The 18,173-nt window shown below is 40.5% G+C and overlaps 1 protein-coding gene across 1 annotated transcript in view; it reads right to left on the bottom strand.

Annotated features, from left to right (window-relative positions):
* Window positions 1-18,173, bottom strand: part of FNDC3B (fibronectin type III domain containing 3B) — a 357,916-nt gene that overhangs the window by 129,886 nt on the left and 209,857 nt on the right. The window contains exon 6 of the mRNA XM_060150005.1: window positions 16,768-17,055. Coding sequence (XP_060005988.1) covers window positions 16,768-17,055 — 288 coding nt within the window. The remainder of the gene's footprint in view (window positions 1-16,767; window positions 17,056-18,173) is intronic.

Raw genomic sequence — 18,173 nt, 5'->3', positions numbered from 1 at the left:
ATGTATTTCCATGAATGTTGTGACTCACAAAAAAAAAGCCAAATTCTACTAAATGGAAAACGTATTGCAGTCTCTAGAGCTGCTCTCAAACAGTAAAAGAATTTACCAGACATACTTAAACAGTTCTTCCCAAAGCCCTTTATTTTTCTCATTTAAATTGGTTCCAAAAGGAACTGGCAAGGGCATAGTATATGCTGTAAGTGATTGATACTCTTATGGAAAAAACACGTAAATAGCTGAAACTAAAGGCTCATGACTATGGGTACAGTTAAATGGCTTAAATGAGACAGAGTTAATGTTTTAAATTCATTGAAAATAAGACCGGGGAAGCTGTTCAAGAAAGGTAACATGATGTGATCCCCTCAGTTTCTTTCTCCCCTCATTAAGGTCCTAGCAATATCACAAGAGTTGATTATATGGCTAAACTAGCACATCTAGTGGCTTGAACATAAGGAAGACTGTGATCCGCATGACTAGTACTTTATCCTCCATATCATGGCATCTGTACCTGCTGTCTTTTTTTTTTTAATTTATTTATTTTTGGCTGTGCCGGGCCTTTGCTGTCGCATGCGGGCTTTCTTTAGTTGCGGTGAGTGGGGGCTACTCTTCCTTGCGGTGTGCGGGCTTTCTCATTGTGGGGCTTTCTCTCTTGTTGCAGAGCAGGGGCTCTACGCACGCGGGCTTCAGTAGTTGTGGCACGCAGGCTCAGTACTTGTGGCTCGCGGGCTCTAGAGCACAGGCTCAGTAGTTGTGGTGCACAGGCTTAGCTGCTCCGCAGCATGTGAGATCTTCCCGGACTAGGGCTTGAACCCGTGTCCCAGGCATTGGCAGGCGGATTCTTAACCACTGTGCCACCAGGGAAGTCCCCCTGTTCTCTGCTGTCTTTTTTTCATTTACCATCTTGGCTGATACTATATAATCCAGCTGAGTTCTCATGTTTGGCTAAAACTTTTTTTTCCCTACTTTTTCTTTCATCTTCACTTACACAACCTGGGCTCTGTACCTCAACTTTATTACTCTCATCAATGAGATATAAACAGATACAGTTCTGACAAATTTGTTCATCCAAGCAATAATTTGCTGATGTTTATACAGTGACATAAACTTAACTTTGATATATATTTCCTACCAAGTTTCACAGAATCACAGAATTCTGTTAGAGGAAAGAATCTTAACTGATTTCAAGTACTATCTTGTATTGTATGTACTTAAAATCTTCTGTGTCTATTTTAGGCATAACACCCACACGAGGGTATAAAAGGAAATCTGTAAGACACAAGTTTCATTACACAGGCAATAATTATTAAAAACACAGCAAGGCAGATAAGAGGGTTTAGAATTTATCGCTCATATGATACCTTGGAGTCCTTATAACTCTTCTTCAAAATTAAACTAATTATTAGACCTCACCTAGATATAGCCATCAAGGAAAGGACACATGTAATCAATCTATAGCATTAGCAATCCAGTCAATATCCAACAAGCATCAGCTTTTATGGAATTTTCTTGGAGGAGTTTTTTGTTTGTTTTGTTTTGGGTTTTTTTGCGGTACGTGGGCCTCTCAATGCTGTGGCCTCTCCCGTTGCGGAGCACAGGCTCCAGACGCGCAGGCTCAGCGGCCGTGGCTCACGGGCCCAGCCGCTCCGCGGCATGTGGGATCTTCCCGGACAGGGGCACGAACCCATGTCCCCTGCATCGGCAGGCAGACTCTCAACCACTGTGCCACCAGGGAAGCCCCTTGGGGGAGTTTTATAATGATTGTTAATTATTATAGAGTCATTAGATTCATAAGGAATTAATTATTCTGACAGCCTTCTTAGTCTTACCTCATGCTAGCTGAAAGCTACCTCAGTTTCCTTTTTGAAGAAAATATATGTTCCAAATTAAGATAGGTTCCTTTCACTTCTTTTTGGAAAATGCCATTAACTCTAAAAGGAATTATACAGATCCTTTTATTTAACTTCCATTAATATGTCCTGAAAATACATATCCACCACTTACATGCATATACATGCACATATCCACGTGACAACTCATTCCAATTTCCAGAGTTAATATGAACAATTACAGCATTCAACTTTCTGACTTGCCTCAACTAGCTTAATTAACTGTGCAGAGACATCCCTGATGCAAACTGCTACCATGAAGAGAAGACACAGCTCTGGTAAGTGACTCTTGGCCTGCGTTATCAGAGACAGATACTCAGAGCTGCTCTTAGACATTTATACTAAACTGTAACACACTGAAAAAGTTGTGGTGGATGCTGAGGAAGGTGAACGAATCCTGCAATCAGACCCAAACACCATGAAGGGTAATGAGCTGGTCCTGACCAGGTTACTACAATGGGGACACTGGAAGCAGCATGGGTTAGGCTGAAAATGGCCCCCAAAGGATATCCATATCCTAATCTCTGGACCCCGTGAATGTTACCTTTCATGGCAAAGTCTTCAGACATGCGACTAAGTTAAGGATTCTGAGATGGGAAGACTATCCTGAATTATCTGAGTGGGCCTTAAATGAAATCACATGTATTCTTATAAGAAGGAGGCAAAGCAAGATTTGACATGCACAGAGGACAAAGCAATATGAAGATGGAGCAGAGAGATATTTGAAGATGCTGGTCTTCAAGATGGGAGTGATGCAGCCACAAGCAAAGGGAATGATGGCATTCCCCTGGCTGGGAAAGATAAAAAAAAACAGATTCTTGCCTAGAGCCTCTGGAGGGAGCATTACCCTGCCAACACCTTGAATTCAACCCAGTGACACCTTGATTTCAGACTTCTGACCTCTGAAATCGTATTCTTCAGATTCCCTCCAGAGCCATGACAGAATAAATTTCCGTTGTTTTAAATCACTGACTTCGTGGTAATTTGTTAGTTACAGCCCGTCAGAGGTGTGCTCCGTTGAGCTAACCTCTTCATGGGCAACAGTAACTTCAATACGAACAGAGACAGCAAAGAAAATAAAGCCAAATTAAATGAACTGAGTTCATACTACATGCCAGGACTGTGTCAGAGTTTATCACAAACTTCTACTTTTAATCCATTCTCCTACTAATATGGAATATGGAACTAAAATTTGCTGAACTGGGGGGGGGGTCTGACAACAACAGATTAGGTATTACCCCAAATTTAGCATAGGGACAAAAAAAAGATTGATTGTATTGGCATTTACCCCTGCTCAGATGCCGTTTCCTGGTCAAATAAATTAATGTCAATCTTTCAATTTCCCGTTTTTCCCATATCGTGCATAAAAATGATTCAAAAAATGCAGGAAGGAGATGGAAATAAGAGGACACAGAAAACCTACCAAGTGGATCATGCTCTTTTAAAGAAGGGCCATGAACTTATCTCAAGTGCTATCCTTTTCCTCAGATGTGCTCAATGAGCTTGTAACAGTCTTAAAATAAGAGCACGTCTTGAACCTTTCTTCTTCAAAAGTAAATGGGTTGAGAGCTATGACAAAAATCTAGTACTAAAAGCATTCTTCTCATCTATCATTTCCTGCTTCTTCCCACTCCAAAAGCAAAACAAAAATACCCCAGTAGTAAGTAAGTGAACAGATGAATGAATAAAGAAATAACTCTAAATTTTAAAGGTCCATTCATAGTATTAGTGATGACAAATATGGCAGATCATGAAAGCCAGGCATTCAAAGTCGGGGAGGCAGGGGAGAGAATTCGCAGAATTTTAAAACGCAAGGGATAAAGAAAAGTATAAAACAGAAGAAAAAGAGAAGAATGAATGAGAATCCTAATTTCTGGGTACAAAACATTCCACAGATTACCAAGTTCAGACAACCAAAGTTCTGAAAGCGTAAGTAATAAAGGCTAATATATAAAAGATTACTCGTATCTCCCATTCCAACTAAAAGCAGCATGACTGCAGAATGGTCGCCAACTGGCCCTGAAATTATTTAAAATAAATGGTGCAGAAAACAGGCATTTATCCAACTGCAGAATCAGGCAAAGCAGCAGAAAGTCTTACTGATTCTACAACGCATGTATCCTTACTACCAAAAAGATAACCTTTCTTCTATAAAATGCTAATATAGTAGACACTTATCAAACATTAACAGAGACATTTTTGCCCTTATACATGATATTCGAGATGCGTTGAGTTCACTAAATCCAGAGACTGAAATGTGTGGAGAATAATACTTCACAGACACAGAAATCTTCAATAAAAAGGAAACACAGTTTCAAATTGAATACTGTCTGCCATCAAATTTGAGCTACCCTCTTGTGGACAACAGTGTGAATAGTAAATATTAATAGTGTCAGTGTGTGTCAAAAAATAAAATAACATGATAGCTGAAGAATTAAAGCACCAACAACCATTTTAATTTAAGTGACACATGATTTTTAACCCGAGTTTTCAAAAGATGCTGATATCTTATGGAGTTCCTTGGGGCAACATTCCACCAAAAAAAAAAAAAAACCTCCCTGAAAGACTAAATATTATTTTTTTTAATGTGCTTGGCAATATACTTAAATAGTTTTGAGGAACTCAGTGAACCTAAAATATGGCAGTTTCTCCATCCCTCTTGATTTTAAGGAGCTTACTGTTCCATATAATAATTTGTCTTTTCAAATAATAGGGAAAAAGAGGTCAATGTAAGTTCACCATGTGAATTAAGCACAGCAGTAACAAATGCATTTATGAAAATCTTTAAAAAATTGTTTGTTGACCTAGTTCTTCCCTCTCACTTCCTCATGTTGCTCTCTTGGGGTAGATCTAATAAGCCTAGGAAGCAAGATCTGAACACTTACTAGAAATGCCATCAATATTCTTTTTTATTATATATAAATGTAAAGTTAAGAGTGAACTTCCTTTTTTGACTTTGGAAAGAGCTGACTGCATTTTAAAGTAACCTCAGTGAATAGACTTGAGGACACAGGGAGGGGGAAGGGTAAGCTGGGACGAAGTGAGAGAGTGGCATGGACATATACACACTACCAAACGTAAAACAGATAGCTAGTGGGAAGCAGCCGCATAGCACAGGGAGACCAGCTCGGTGCTCTGTGACCACCTAGAGGGGTGGGATAGGGAGGGTGGGAGGGAGGGAGATGCAGGAGGGAAGAGATATGGGAACATATGTATATGTATAACTGATTTACTTTGTTATAAAGCAGAAACAAACACATCATTGTAAAGAAATTATACTCCAGTAAAGATGTTAAAAATGAATTAAAAAAAAGAAAAGAACAGGATGAAAACTACTTCAAAGGATGTGAAAAGATACAAACTATTTCTGAGGGAGTAGGCTGAGATGGCTAAAGGGAGAGAGATGACCGCTCTACATGTCTGTAGTTTTCTCATTGTCAAAATAAGTAAATATTACTTCTATAAGTTAAATAAATCTAAACTAAAAACAAACAAACAAAAAGTAACCTCAGTTTGTTAGAGGACCTAAAAATAATCATGACATTTGATTAACGCAGGCTGCTTTTAACAAAAGCACACTAACTCAAGGGTAGAGGTAAACCCCTTTCTTGTTCTTAACTTCCAAGTTAAAGTTTAAAAAGGAAATTTTTTTTCTAAATTTCCAGTTTTTAAGCATACCCAAACTCTAAAACATCACTTTAACAACTGCAGAGCACTATTCAAAAACCCAATACTTCAATCTAGTGTATTGCTAACGCTGCTGAAGTTCTGTGTAAGGCTTCATTTTTAATTCGCTTATCGAATCTACACTGGCAGTGAATGTCCTAACTCAGCACAGGAGGAAGACATAAGCTTCAGGAAAGCCCAAAGGGGAAAGAGTAAGAGTTTTATTTACATGGAGATTTGGTCAAAGTGGAGCTGCCCAAAGTGGAGCCACCGATAAAAGGGCTCATGGACCACACAGGGCAAAAGGGCTGTGCCCTACTCCGCTGGAAAATGCTGACTGAGTGGGTGGAATGCAATCTATGAAAATGGAACCATGAAACCTCTCTGCTTTTCTTCCTCTTGTTTTTGCCAAATTATCTTTATTCCACAATCCATAGAATCTTCCCTGTCCACCACGTTTCCTCCTTTCGTTCTACTTATCTTCCTTTTGGCCACTTCCTTTTGTTTCAATGTGCCATTCCTCTGAGGCCCTCCTCCCCTCACTCCAGCCTCCTCATTTTCCAGTTTTCCGGATATCACAATTCCCTTTTGTGCCTGGAGCAAATCATCCCCACCACTACCACCTGCTCTTTCCTGCCCCTTTTCTGAGCTCAACGCCTGCCTGCGTGGAAAGCTCCATTCTTCTGATGCAGCTGGGAAGTAGCAGCTACAATTGGGGGTGGTGGGGCACGAGGCACATATAAGAATGCAAACTCAGCACCAGAAGACAAGAAGAGGAGATTTTATGGTCAACTACAGCGACATTTACACTCTTTACTTTGTAAATCCTAAATCGCAAGCAATGAGCTGGTATCACTTCTCTCTCTCATGGACCTTACCCATTTTACCCTTGTGTTCTCTACTCAATCCTTAATAGAATTTCAAGGTCTCATTACAGTACCAAAGACTGGAACAGCGTGATATAATCGGCTGCACTGTGGTGTGTATGGTCGGGCAAATTAAGTTGGAAATAAAAGCAAAGGCTGGTCAGAGCAGAAACGATGGCCTGTAATTAGCATATCTGCAATACTGTCTATAATCGTCACGTTACAAGAAACTGGTCCTGTAAACCCAGAGATTCGATACCCTGCCTCTTCATACAGCACTTACATACAGGAATCCTGAAGGACCATTCCACAGGAGATGTAGTGACAAAATCAATGTTGACATAACAGCTGGAAAGTTGCCAAAATTCCATCACAAATGCCGAGACTATTTCAGATGGAGTGGAGTATTAACAGGCATGGTCCCCGACTCCACACACCATGTGGTGGCCAGCCTCTGAGATGACCCCTCCCCTACCTCACCCCACCATCAGCCCACCTCGGGGTAGACGCCTTCCACACCGTATCAGTAGGTACAATATGTGACCAACAGAATGTGGACGTGTATGACTTCTGAGGTATAAGGAAGAACTGTGAAAGAGCTTGAAGTTTAGTGGCTTTCCTAGCAAGCTTATCCGTCTGGGTTAACTAACGGCTCCACAGCAAGTAATATAAGTGTTAGCAAAATATAGAGAAGTCGTGGCTTGCCCAAGTCATCTCCAGCTACTCCTTTTGCAGCACTTCTAACACCTAGCAAAATAATTTAAAGCCGTGTGTTGAGAAGGTTCAGACACAGAAACAAGCTGGCCCATTAGGCTCTACTCCTCGGCCTCACAAGAGAATCCAGCCCAGAGAAGAGGCAGAGGAGAGATAAGGAGGGAACTGAATTTTACTCTTGCCCAGGATTTACCAGGCTGTTGGTGGTAAACGGTCACGGTCTTTTCTTGGGATTGGATGCCTCTCTGACTCCCCTCATATCTCAAATCCTTGGCACTGAAAGTTACTCAACATTGACTCAGAACACAGGAGGCCCTGTCCTGCAGCACTCCAGGGGTTGCGCTCCCAGGCTGGGGGTTCTGTTAACATGACCTACATGAGGCGGTTCCCTTAAGCAGAAAAATGCCATGGTCTTTCTTTATCCATATTCTTTAACATTTCTAAAGCACTTAGTGCCTCTAAAATTGTATTAAGAACTCATGACAGTCTTCTGAAATAGGTGCTATTAATGGTCCCCATTTTATACAGACATGAAGAAACTGAAGCTTTGAGAGATTAACTATCTTGCCCAAAGGCCCAAGGTTCACAAGGGGCAGAGGTGGGACTAAACCCAGATCTGCAAGGTCCTGACTAATATGTTATTTTGCTTCTAAGTATGGCACATTTGTGACGATGCCCTTTGACCCAGTTAAATTCAGAATTCAACTTAGCTAAATGAGAGAATAACATGTAAAAGTTTCAATTCAATAAAATTGAAGGTTATATATGTACCAGAAACAAACCATGTCATCACTTATACCTGCTGTTTAAAGGGTTCTTTGGGATGACATGTATTTTACCCACATGGGTTCTGATGTCATCTAAATGCCTCTATGATCAGTTCCCAAGAAAGCAAAAAAAGGCAGAGAAAATAATATGGGTTCACAGAGTTAAGTACTACATATGGTAGAAACTAATCAAAATTCTGCCCTCAATCTTCTGGTGAACATTCACTGCAAGAGAAAACTCAAAAAAATTTTTGCATGTTGTCTGTCTTTTTATATGTAAGTGAAAAATGGGAAGCTTCAAGTATGATTTAATGCGTTAAGACTTCTTAAACTGACATGACAAAAATATCTCATCCTGTCTGTTGAAAGAACCATGTAGTTAACATCTTTAAAACATTCCAGATTGCAACAGAAATACAGGGGGAAAGGGCAAAAGGCAAAAAGATAAGTGATGGAACTTGATAAAGACAACTATACACTCTACTCAATAGCAAAAATTTGGGCCACATTTTCCTCTTTGTTGAGCCACAGATTTTGCCTTTGTATCAGGAAAGTCAATGCCTCTGGAAGGAAAAAAAAAATCAGTACACTGGGGTCTTACTGAAAAAAGTTATTCATTGCTGGATTTCTCCAGCTCTGGCCCTCAGAGGATAGTGCCCAGGTCAGAAAGCACATGTCAGTGAGCAGCACCCTCCTCCTGAAAACAGCCTTCTGTCCCCAAGTCTCCCTCCCTTCCATCCCACACGTAGGCAGTTGTCACAAGGCCTGGAAACCTGCTCAGACCTCTCCCAGCATCCCTCAGGGGCCTTGGAGACTAGGGGATAGATCTGGCAATCTACATCTGAAATGGAAGTAAGGGTGTTAATTGCCCAGCTTCCTGCCAAAATGAGTGTATCTTGCATTTTGATCCAAGGGTCCACATTGTCTCTTCAAAAAAATAAAAGTCACTTGGGTTTGACTGGACTATTTTCACTTTTCAGACTGTACTTGGCAGAAGAATGGGTAAATTCCACTGACTTGAGCTCATTTTTTTTTTCATGTTTTCTTGATATTTTTGCCACGCACAGGATTCATATGCAGCTGCAGACAGGTGAAAACACACGGGATTTATCATCACCAAAAACTTGAGATGAAGCAATAATGAAAATCCAACTAGAAACTGTACCATTTTCAAATGCAGTGTGGAAAGCACCCACACCGGGAGAAAGGATCCCTGCCCCCTGCACAAGTAAACTCTCTTCCAAAACACCCAGTCAGAGTATGCCTAGGAGGTATGTGCTCATGAGAGAAAAAGGCTGCAGGTGAAAGAAGAAATGAGCCACTTATGAAGTGTGAAAGCCCCACTAAACACCTTATTTTAAACAGAACAGCACCAGTGTTATCTCTTATAGGGAGCCAGGACCAAAAGAGACTCCAAAAGAAAATCTGCCTTAACTCGTCACATTCCAGACCTTATTAACATTAGGCCTGTCCTTCCAAACAAAGGAAACGACTGTCAGCCCTGCACAGGTGGATGCAGCCGCCCCTCCCAGAGCCAAGCCACCCAGCAAGAGACAGCCTCCAAGAACCAGCAACTGCCCACAATCTCAGACCTCTGGAGGAAAAGGCCGTCCTCACCCTCACTACAGCAATTCTTATCTGCAGAATGAATAAACTTTCATGCTAATTTCAGTACATACATACAGGGGTCAGATTCTGGTTTCTGACCAGTAATAGCAAAATGTAGAAAGAGAAAAAATGTCAGGGAGGGCCATCTGAGAAGAAATCAGAACACAAAAACCTGGTAATAAGGAATACTACTACTGGGGGTCAGAAGGAGAAAAGCATAAGAATAATGCTTTTGTCACCAGCTTTCAATGTTACAATCAGAAACTATCATTCTATGTGATGGAATTTTATCAACAGTGTAACTGAGTCTCTGGATTGTCAACAATTCCAAAGGTCAAATGCCAAAAGTATGCTGTATCTTCATCTTCTTCTATATTTGGAAGTCTTACCATTTTGTCCCAATGTTTTCCCATATGGCACTGTAAGTTCTAGAGGTCTTCACGTAAACTACTACTTATACGTTAGCAACATAAAAGGGACTCTCTCTACCTCCCGTATATGCTTATCATTATACAGGTACTACAAAAGGAATAAGCTTCAACTTAAAATGAGTGTTTTAACTGAACGCCTCCCATACCCCTCATTTAAAAATCTTCCTTCAAAATTGCTTGGCATTCACGGGGCCAGTGGTTTTCAAATGTTACTGTGCCTGATTACCACCTGGAGAGCTCAACAAAACACAGGTTGCTGGGTCCCACCTCCACCAACTGTAATCCAGCAGGTCTGGGGCAGACCAGGACGGCACATGTCTTACAAGCTCCTAGATGGCGATGAAGCTGTGGCCTGGGACTGAACAGCCAGAGTCCAAGTGAGGGTGAGGAAAGCTTTGTGGATGACAAGTGCCCATATCTCCCGCCCCAAGCACAGCAGCTCCAACTCTATCTGCTGTTACAACGCCAGCGTATGTGTGTGTGTGTGAGAGAGAGAGAGAGAAAGAGAGAGAGAAAGATGATGGTTGGGGAGGAAGGATTCTGTATTGCATTGCGGATCCACATGAGATCTTTTTTTTTTTTTTTTGCGGTACGCAGGCCTCTCCCTGCTGTGGCCTCTCCCGTTGCAGAGCACAGGCTTCGGACGCGCAGGCTCAGCGGCCATGGCTCACGGGCCCCGCCGCTCCACGGCATGTGGGATCCTCCCAGACCAGGGCACGAACCCATGTCCAATGCATCGGCAGGCGGACTCTCAACCACTGCGCCACCAGGGAAGCCCTGAAAATCACTGACTTTAACTCACCTGTTCATTTTACTGAAAGGGAAACTGAGGCCTAGTGAAATGACTTGTTATGTATCACATAATCTAAAACACAAACAACTGTTATCTTACAAATCCATTAAGGTTTTAAAATGTTCAAGTAATGAGTGAAAAAGATAAACCCAGGGATGAGGTAAAGGTCAGCAGTATCAACTGCACACACAAAATACTTTCACACACACACACACACACACACACACACACACACACACACAAGGTGTTTGGAGATTGTGACTTATAAACACTCTTGATGTTCTTTCTTTCTCCCCTTCCTCTACCCAAACAACCCCCCCCCATTATTAATGGGGTTGCTTACTTAAGTCTTTTCATATTATCAGACAGTGGATCCTCACCAAAGTTTTCGTTTTTCACTCTGGCTTCACAAAATCATTTCTAAAACAGTACTAGCAGATAACCTAACTCTCCTTTCTGAGGATATATCAATATGACACAGGGACTACAGTGCTGGCTGAAAACTAGGGGATTTCAGTTACAAAACTGTATCCTCTGAATAACTTCCTTGATATCATATGCTTCGGTTTTTACCAAGGATAAAATGGAAGGATGAAACTTCCCTCTCACTCAATGAAGAGCAACAGAAACTCCTGTAGCCTCCGTGATAAAAGGAACATGACAATCTTAACTTGGTTTGGGCCACAGAAGAGGCTCAAGGCCCAGCTCTTCTTGTACAACATTCTGCACACAAGGACAAATTCTGTCATCCTGTCCTTGAACAACTATGGACAAGGTGCTCAGGCACTGAACTAAAATCAAATGCCAGTTAAGGAAAAGAAAGAGAAGGGAAATTTTCTTGAAATATTTTCCCCTAATCAATCTGCCATTATTATGCCTTGGGGAGACAGGCCCCACAGAAAGAGATGATATTTGAGCTGGCTCTTGAAGGACTGAGTTGGAGTGTGCTAGGCACAGGGACTGGAAGGAAAAGCCAAGAAGAGAAGATGAGGCATATTCTTGAAACAGGGCAAAACTTTGGGCAGCTGGTGGGGAAATCTAAAGTACTTGGGAAGGTGAGCATCAAGCAGCTTAGACTTTATTCTCTGGACAATGGGGACCACCATGGAGGTTCCTTAGGGAGGGGAACAGCACGTTCAGATCTGATGTAGATGTGGCTGTAATCAGAGGATGGGATGGAGAGGAAGATGGATAATCCCATTTCTTAAAACATAAGGCGGTCCTTCTCAGACTAAGCATAGGGAATCCTAACTCAGGTTTCTAAAAAATGTGAGGAGATGCCAAAGACAGAGTTCATTAGAAAGGATGGCCCACGAGGGTATCCAGAGTTCTCACTCACTCGGAACTCTAAGGGTCCCTGATGGGGTGATGAGAAGATGCGTGAAATCTGGCACCTCTGGGTAGGCAGCACATTTTTACCCCAGTAGCAATCTCTCTCAGAGAGCCTGGATGCAACTTCCAGAGGTAGAGGTCCAGGAGTACAGGGTTGAACTTTCAAAATGAAGATGGGTTTAAGCAGAAGGAAGCCACTTCTGGCTTACAGGGGAAGGAGTTGCAGGGCGAGGGCATGAAGGCAAGAGAGACGGCATCGGATGGCGGGAGGGGGAGAAGGGGGCTCAGGGGCACATAGGGATACTTGTTTTGAGAAGGGCATGTATCTTGATGAGAGTTGACCCTAAGATTACAGGGGGGAGACGATAAGAATATTCAAGTAACAAGGGTGACCATTATACTGAGGTGTTAAGAACCGAGATAGACTACTTTTAATATTTAATATTGGGAATTAAAATACCCATTTTACAGATGAGGATACAGAGATTCAGGGAATACTAAAAGCAAATAGTCAGCAAGTGACAAAACCCAATTCTAAGCCAAGTGTGTCTGATACCAAAGCCCCAACTGTTCTCTGCCCACATCACACCATCAACGCCAAGGTGTACAAGAAAACTGGAATCGTACATTCCCCTGATGGTACTGTAGACTTTGTCCTGCCTAAGCTGTTTTCCTGAAGGTACCAGCAGTAAATGAAAGGAGGGGCTGGCTGCAGAGCAGATGGCTTGTTTTAGAGAACAGTGCAGTTAAGAACACAGGGTTCATTCCACAAATATTTACTAAGTACATACTATATGCCACACACAGTCCTAGGAGGTGGGGAGAAGGTGGTGAGCTAAAGTTCCTACCTCACATCACATACAAACTAGCAAACCACACCTTCCGTAACCATCCTTGATATCAGAACAGTAGTTCTCTATCTTGCTGGCCATCATTCTCAGTGGAAGTTTAATGAAAAAACATGAAGCCAGATCAGGTGAAGAGATTCTGGTTTAGCAGGTCTGCAATGAGGGTTAGGGGTCTGCATTTTTTGGAAGTTCCACCAGTGTTTCTGAAGTACAAACAAGGGAACCAAGATTCCAGAGAGTAATTAAGCAATCTCCATCTTTTTAATATATTTATTTGCTTAGATTAACATAATTTGTTTGCTTATCACAGCACCAGGTACAAATTTGAAGTTTGCCCTTTTCCTTTTACATTTGTATTTTCTAAGTAGTAAAAAGGCGGTAAGTAATTCAAGTAGATTCCCTCAAAAACTAGGGAATTCTGAGACTAAAAGTTGGCCTCCTCTGGCAAACGTGGGCATCTTAAGTAGAATGTAGAAAAATACCACAACCTGTACGTCATGGTTAAGTATAAACCCTAATCTTGTGCGAACTACACATGAATGTAAACAGATCAACATACCAGAATTAATTGTAGTTTCATATTAATCAGATGGCACTGAAAACTTGAGAATTATTTGAGAAACTTACTTCCTGGGTACAGGAGTCAGTTGCAGTACATTCAAGCAAAAAGATACCCTGGGAGAATGTTGCCATTTACGTATGAGAAGGCAGAAGAAGCCTTCTGGGATCCTTTCAGCCAACAATCACATTCTGAGGCAGACAGGGCTGAACCACTATGAACAACATTATGGACTCCAGGAACAAGAGGTGCTTTTGTTCACCTATTCCACCTGATTCAGGTTTTCCTCTTTGCTTCGGACAACCTGGAGGCTCAAAGCCAAATAGATGGCCTACATCAAGCAACTCTTCGGGATTCTTTGTGTACAACCTTACTCGTGTCTTTGTCTTATTTGTCCTCAGTTTCCTCAGATATTTATTTTTTTATAGATTACTTTTCAGAGCAGTTTTAATTGCAGAGCAAAACTGATCAGATGCAAAGAAGGCCCTTATACACCCCACCCACCACAGGCACAGAGCCTGCCCCACCTATCATGTCCACACCAGAGCAGTACATTTGTTACAGCTGATGAACCTACACTGACAGGCCAACATTACCAAGTCCATAGTTTACGTTAGGGTGTATGTAACTCTTGGTGTTGTACACTGTATGGGTTTTGACCAATGTATGTGATATGTACCCACCATTACAGTAACAGACAGAGTAGTTTCACTGCTCTAAAAATCCTCTGTGCTCTGCCTGTTCACTCCTCACTCCCCAAACCCCTGACATCTATGAATCTTTTCACTGCCTCCATAGTTTTGCCTTTTTCTATTGGATAGTTGGAATCATACAGTAGGTAGCCTTTTCAGACTGGCTTGTTTCACGCAGTAACATGTATTTAAGGTGGCTCCGTGTCTTTTATAGCTAGATAGCTCATTTCTTTTCAGTGCTGAGTAATACTCCATGTGTGGATGAACCAGTTTATTTATCCATTTACTTACTGAAGGACATCTTGGTTGCTTCCAAGTTTTGGCAATTATGAATAAAGCTGCTCCAAACATCCGTGTGTATTTTTTTGTCAGGACGTAAGTTTTCAATTCATGTCAGCAAATTGTTATTTTTTTATCCAACATGTAAACCCCCTCAGATCCTTATTGGAATGCGCTAGAGTACATAAAATAATACTCCATCTGACTCTATATATTTCATGGCTAAACCATGTGGAGAGTAGCACTTGGAGTGATTTTGAGTAGGCAAATACTGTGATGAGAAAAGGAACAATACACCAAGTTTGAACTGAAGGTGAGATAAAAATATTTTCTAACTCTTTTCATTGTGAAACACACACTCCCAGAAGCCCATAATGAAAAAGATCTCACTGTTACCAACACAATAACATGTTCTCTACACAACAGCAAAGAGCTTAAGGTGCTCAGAATAATTATACTCTCTGTCATAATGTAAAATGCCAAAATGCTTGTAAACATATGTACATTAGCAAACATTTCAGCGTTGATTTCAATGCAAATCCATTTCCTCTCTTACAGCTATGAGAGAATATTAAAATATAGGGCAGCTTACACATTTAGGTATATGTAAAAGGAAATAATTGCATATATAAGGAAGGTTTACTTTTGCCAGGTAATTCATAACTTCACTAATTTTGTATGCTAACTTTAACCCTGCTTCATCTTATTTCCCTTCTCTTATTGTCTCTCTGCCTCTTAGATCTTACTCAAATTTGTTTTATCTGGCTCTATTATATTTATCTATTTCATCTGTCTTAAATCTTTTTTGATGCAAGGCAGAACAAAAAGTATTAAAGAATTAATCAAGTAATCAAGGTAGTTCAAACTTCATAAGCTCTCTGAAGACAGCTTATACATTCTTTTTCTGTAGACTAAAATTCTCCTTAGGAAAACCTATTTCTAATTTTTTTGTGTGTGAATTCTCTCTTAAATGCCCATGATTTAAAATTATAACTTGCTAATAACTGAATTTCAAACTTAGAAATTATAGTATTATTTGACTAAAAATCATTTTATACAGCAGACATAGCACTTTCCACTAGGAGCTGTTTGAAAGCCTCTTAAATCTTGGGTCACTCTTATATACTTGTTTATGTTTTGTTTAATAATTATAATAATAATAATGCATGGTAATTAAATAAAAGTTGGAAAATACAGAAAGGAATAAACAAAATTTAAAGCACGTATAATATATCTCACAGAGAAATTACTGTTCACTTTTCACTGTATCTTACTATTGCTCTTTTTCGTGCTGCAGTTCACTCATATGAACAACACGGGAGGAAATGTTGATGCCAGTGTCTGGTTTTACCTAATTTTCCTCTGCCCTGACAAAGGCCAGTCTTCCCTACACAATCAACCATACACTAATTCTGTCTTTTTCATTCACAAACACATTCTCACATACACAATGCCGGTTTCTACCTGGATGAGGTCCGATAAGGAAGGAGTGTATTTAATAGGGTTATAATCCGTTCTTACCTTGTCTTTCACATGTCTTTATTTCTATCTGTTATCTCACCTAGCTTATCAAAGTGTTCTTCTTTTGCTTCCCTTAAGTCAGCCTTCTACATATGCCTACATAAAAAGCTTCTGTTTTTAACTCCTGTGGCATAAGAACAGGTTGTGTCTAAGTCTTACCTAAAAGCTTCATTTAAGGCACGCACACCTTCTTCCCATATTTATTGATCTACAGCCACAAGACTAATCTACAAAGAAACAAATGCCCTTTTGAACTGATGTCTCTCTATTTATATGTGGTGCCCCTAATTCTTCCCTCTCATCCTTGGTCTATGAATACTTCATTCAGGATGCCAAAGGTGGCATTGAAAACAATAACTGATGAGGGAGACAGAAATATATTCCCTTACACAATGATAAATTTCACTACAGTATGGAAGTAATTACATCTGGTTTTATGAGGTATAATTGTTTTGAGATTTAAACTAGCCCTATACTTCTTAGAAAGTTTACCTGTTTTACTTAGGATCTCTTCCACATTTGTCTACTTAGAATGAAACAATGGAAGTAAGCTAACGTGAAAACACTGTCAGGTACTTGTTACTGAGATTAAGTAGAACGTGACACAGCACGTGTGATCGAAGAAATAACACTTCTGCCATGAAGCAGTGATAGAAAAGAGATGACAAAACATCCTGTCCTTGCTGAGCAAAAGATAAGAGAAGGTCTACCCTATCGCTCCTAGCAGAAAGACCAACTGCCATGCAACACCCTGACAGAAAACTCGGCGTCTCACTCTTTCACGGCAAACGTCTTTGAAGATTACCTTGCAAGTCTGCGTCACTTGACTTCGGACTGCTTCTTGCTCGCCGCTCTGTTTTCTTAACGCCCGGCCCACCGCTGCCTCCTCCCCCGCCTCCGCCGCCACCACCACTGTGGCCCTTCCCGTAGCCGTTGTACACAGTTGTGCAGTTGCTCTTGTAGATCGAAGAAGGAGGGCTGTTGAGGCGATTCTGGCGGTCAATCTGGCGGTCTTTCAGCTTTTTGTGCGGAGGCTTGCTGTACTGGTCTTCTCGGGTGATATAACTCGACATTCCATAGAGTGGTATAATTTCTAAAATGATGATTATGACAAATGCAAGCTCAGTCTACGTTTCCAATAACAAATTATTACAGGGTCAAATGACCTGATGCCTGAAGGAAGAAGTTTAACATATTACTAAATACAGTATAAAAGTGATACGCAGATTATACATGTTTAAAATATTCCCATTCATTTCTAACCAATAAAGGAATAATTAATCATTAAAAAAATATACTGTATGTTCAGAAATGTTCCAGAAATTATGGGAAATACTGAAGAAGGGTTACTGTCCACCAAGAGTTCATATTTTAGTTGAATAGATAACTAAGCTTGATTTTGCCTGTTATTTTTAGTAGTTGCAACATACAAAAAAACTTAGAATTAACAAATAAAATACCCCCTTAAGTAATGTGTTCTTAGAATCAAGATACTTGAAAGTATGCTTATCCTTACGGACAGAATAGCATTTCTATCAGAAAGGACATAGCAACTAGAATATAAGGAGTTATTTGTGCCATCTAGAAGAGCCAACATTTGAACAAAACCTACTAAAATGAAAAGATGAGAAATTCCCATTAAAAATAATCAAAGCTCACAGAATCAGGGGAAATGTTCAAGGAGATCTTGTAGTGATAAATATAAGCCATCTCTGGAACCTGGTGCCAAGCATAATAATCTACGGTCATAAACTAGTATTTCGGGGTGATCAGGAGGTAAGACAAACTGACTAGTAGAATGTCACCTGGCTTCACTATCCATATTTTAACACGGCTCAAAAGAAAATGGGAGCCTGCAAAATAATCTCACGATCTTAGGGGAAAACATTTATTTTAAATTTAAATTTTTTAAGCAATTAAAAATTCTATTTAGACATTAATAAAAATGGTAATGTATAACAGACACTGGGTCCTTACATGTTTATAAGAAAAAAAGGCCCCACGCGCACAGAGTGGCCATATAAATTTCCATCCAAATCTGAGTAATTCTGAGCATGATTAGGGAGCATTTCTAATTATTTCTCTTGACACGAGACCTAAACCAGCACTGTCCTAGGCACACCAGGAATGTATGGTCACCCTATATAACTTAATGACTAATGTTTCAATTGTTCAATGGTAAAGCTCCACTTTTCATTTTCTTTCTGTTCA

Source organism: Lagenorhynchus albirostris, chromosome 5 (genome assembly GCF_949774975.1).
Source record: "Lagenorhynchus albirostris chromosome 5, mLagAlb1.1, whole genome shotgun sequence".
Classification (NCBI taxonomy): domain Eukaryota; kingdom Metazoa; phylum Chordata; class Mammalia; order Artiodactyla; family Delphinidae; genus Lagenorhynchus; species Lagenorhynchus albirostris.
This window is presented reverse-complemented; position numbering and strand designations above follow the sequence as displayed.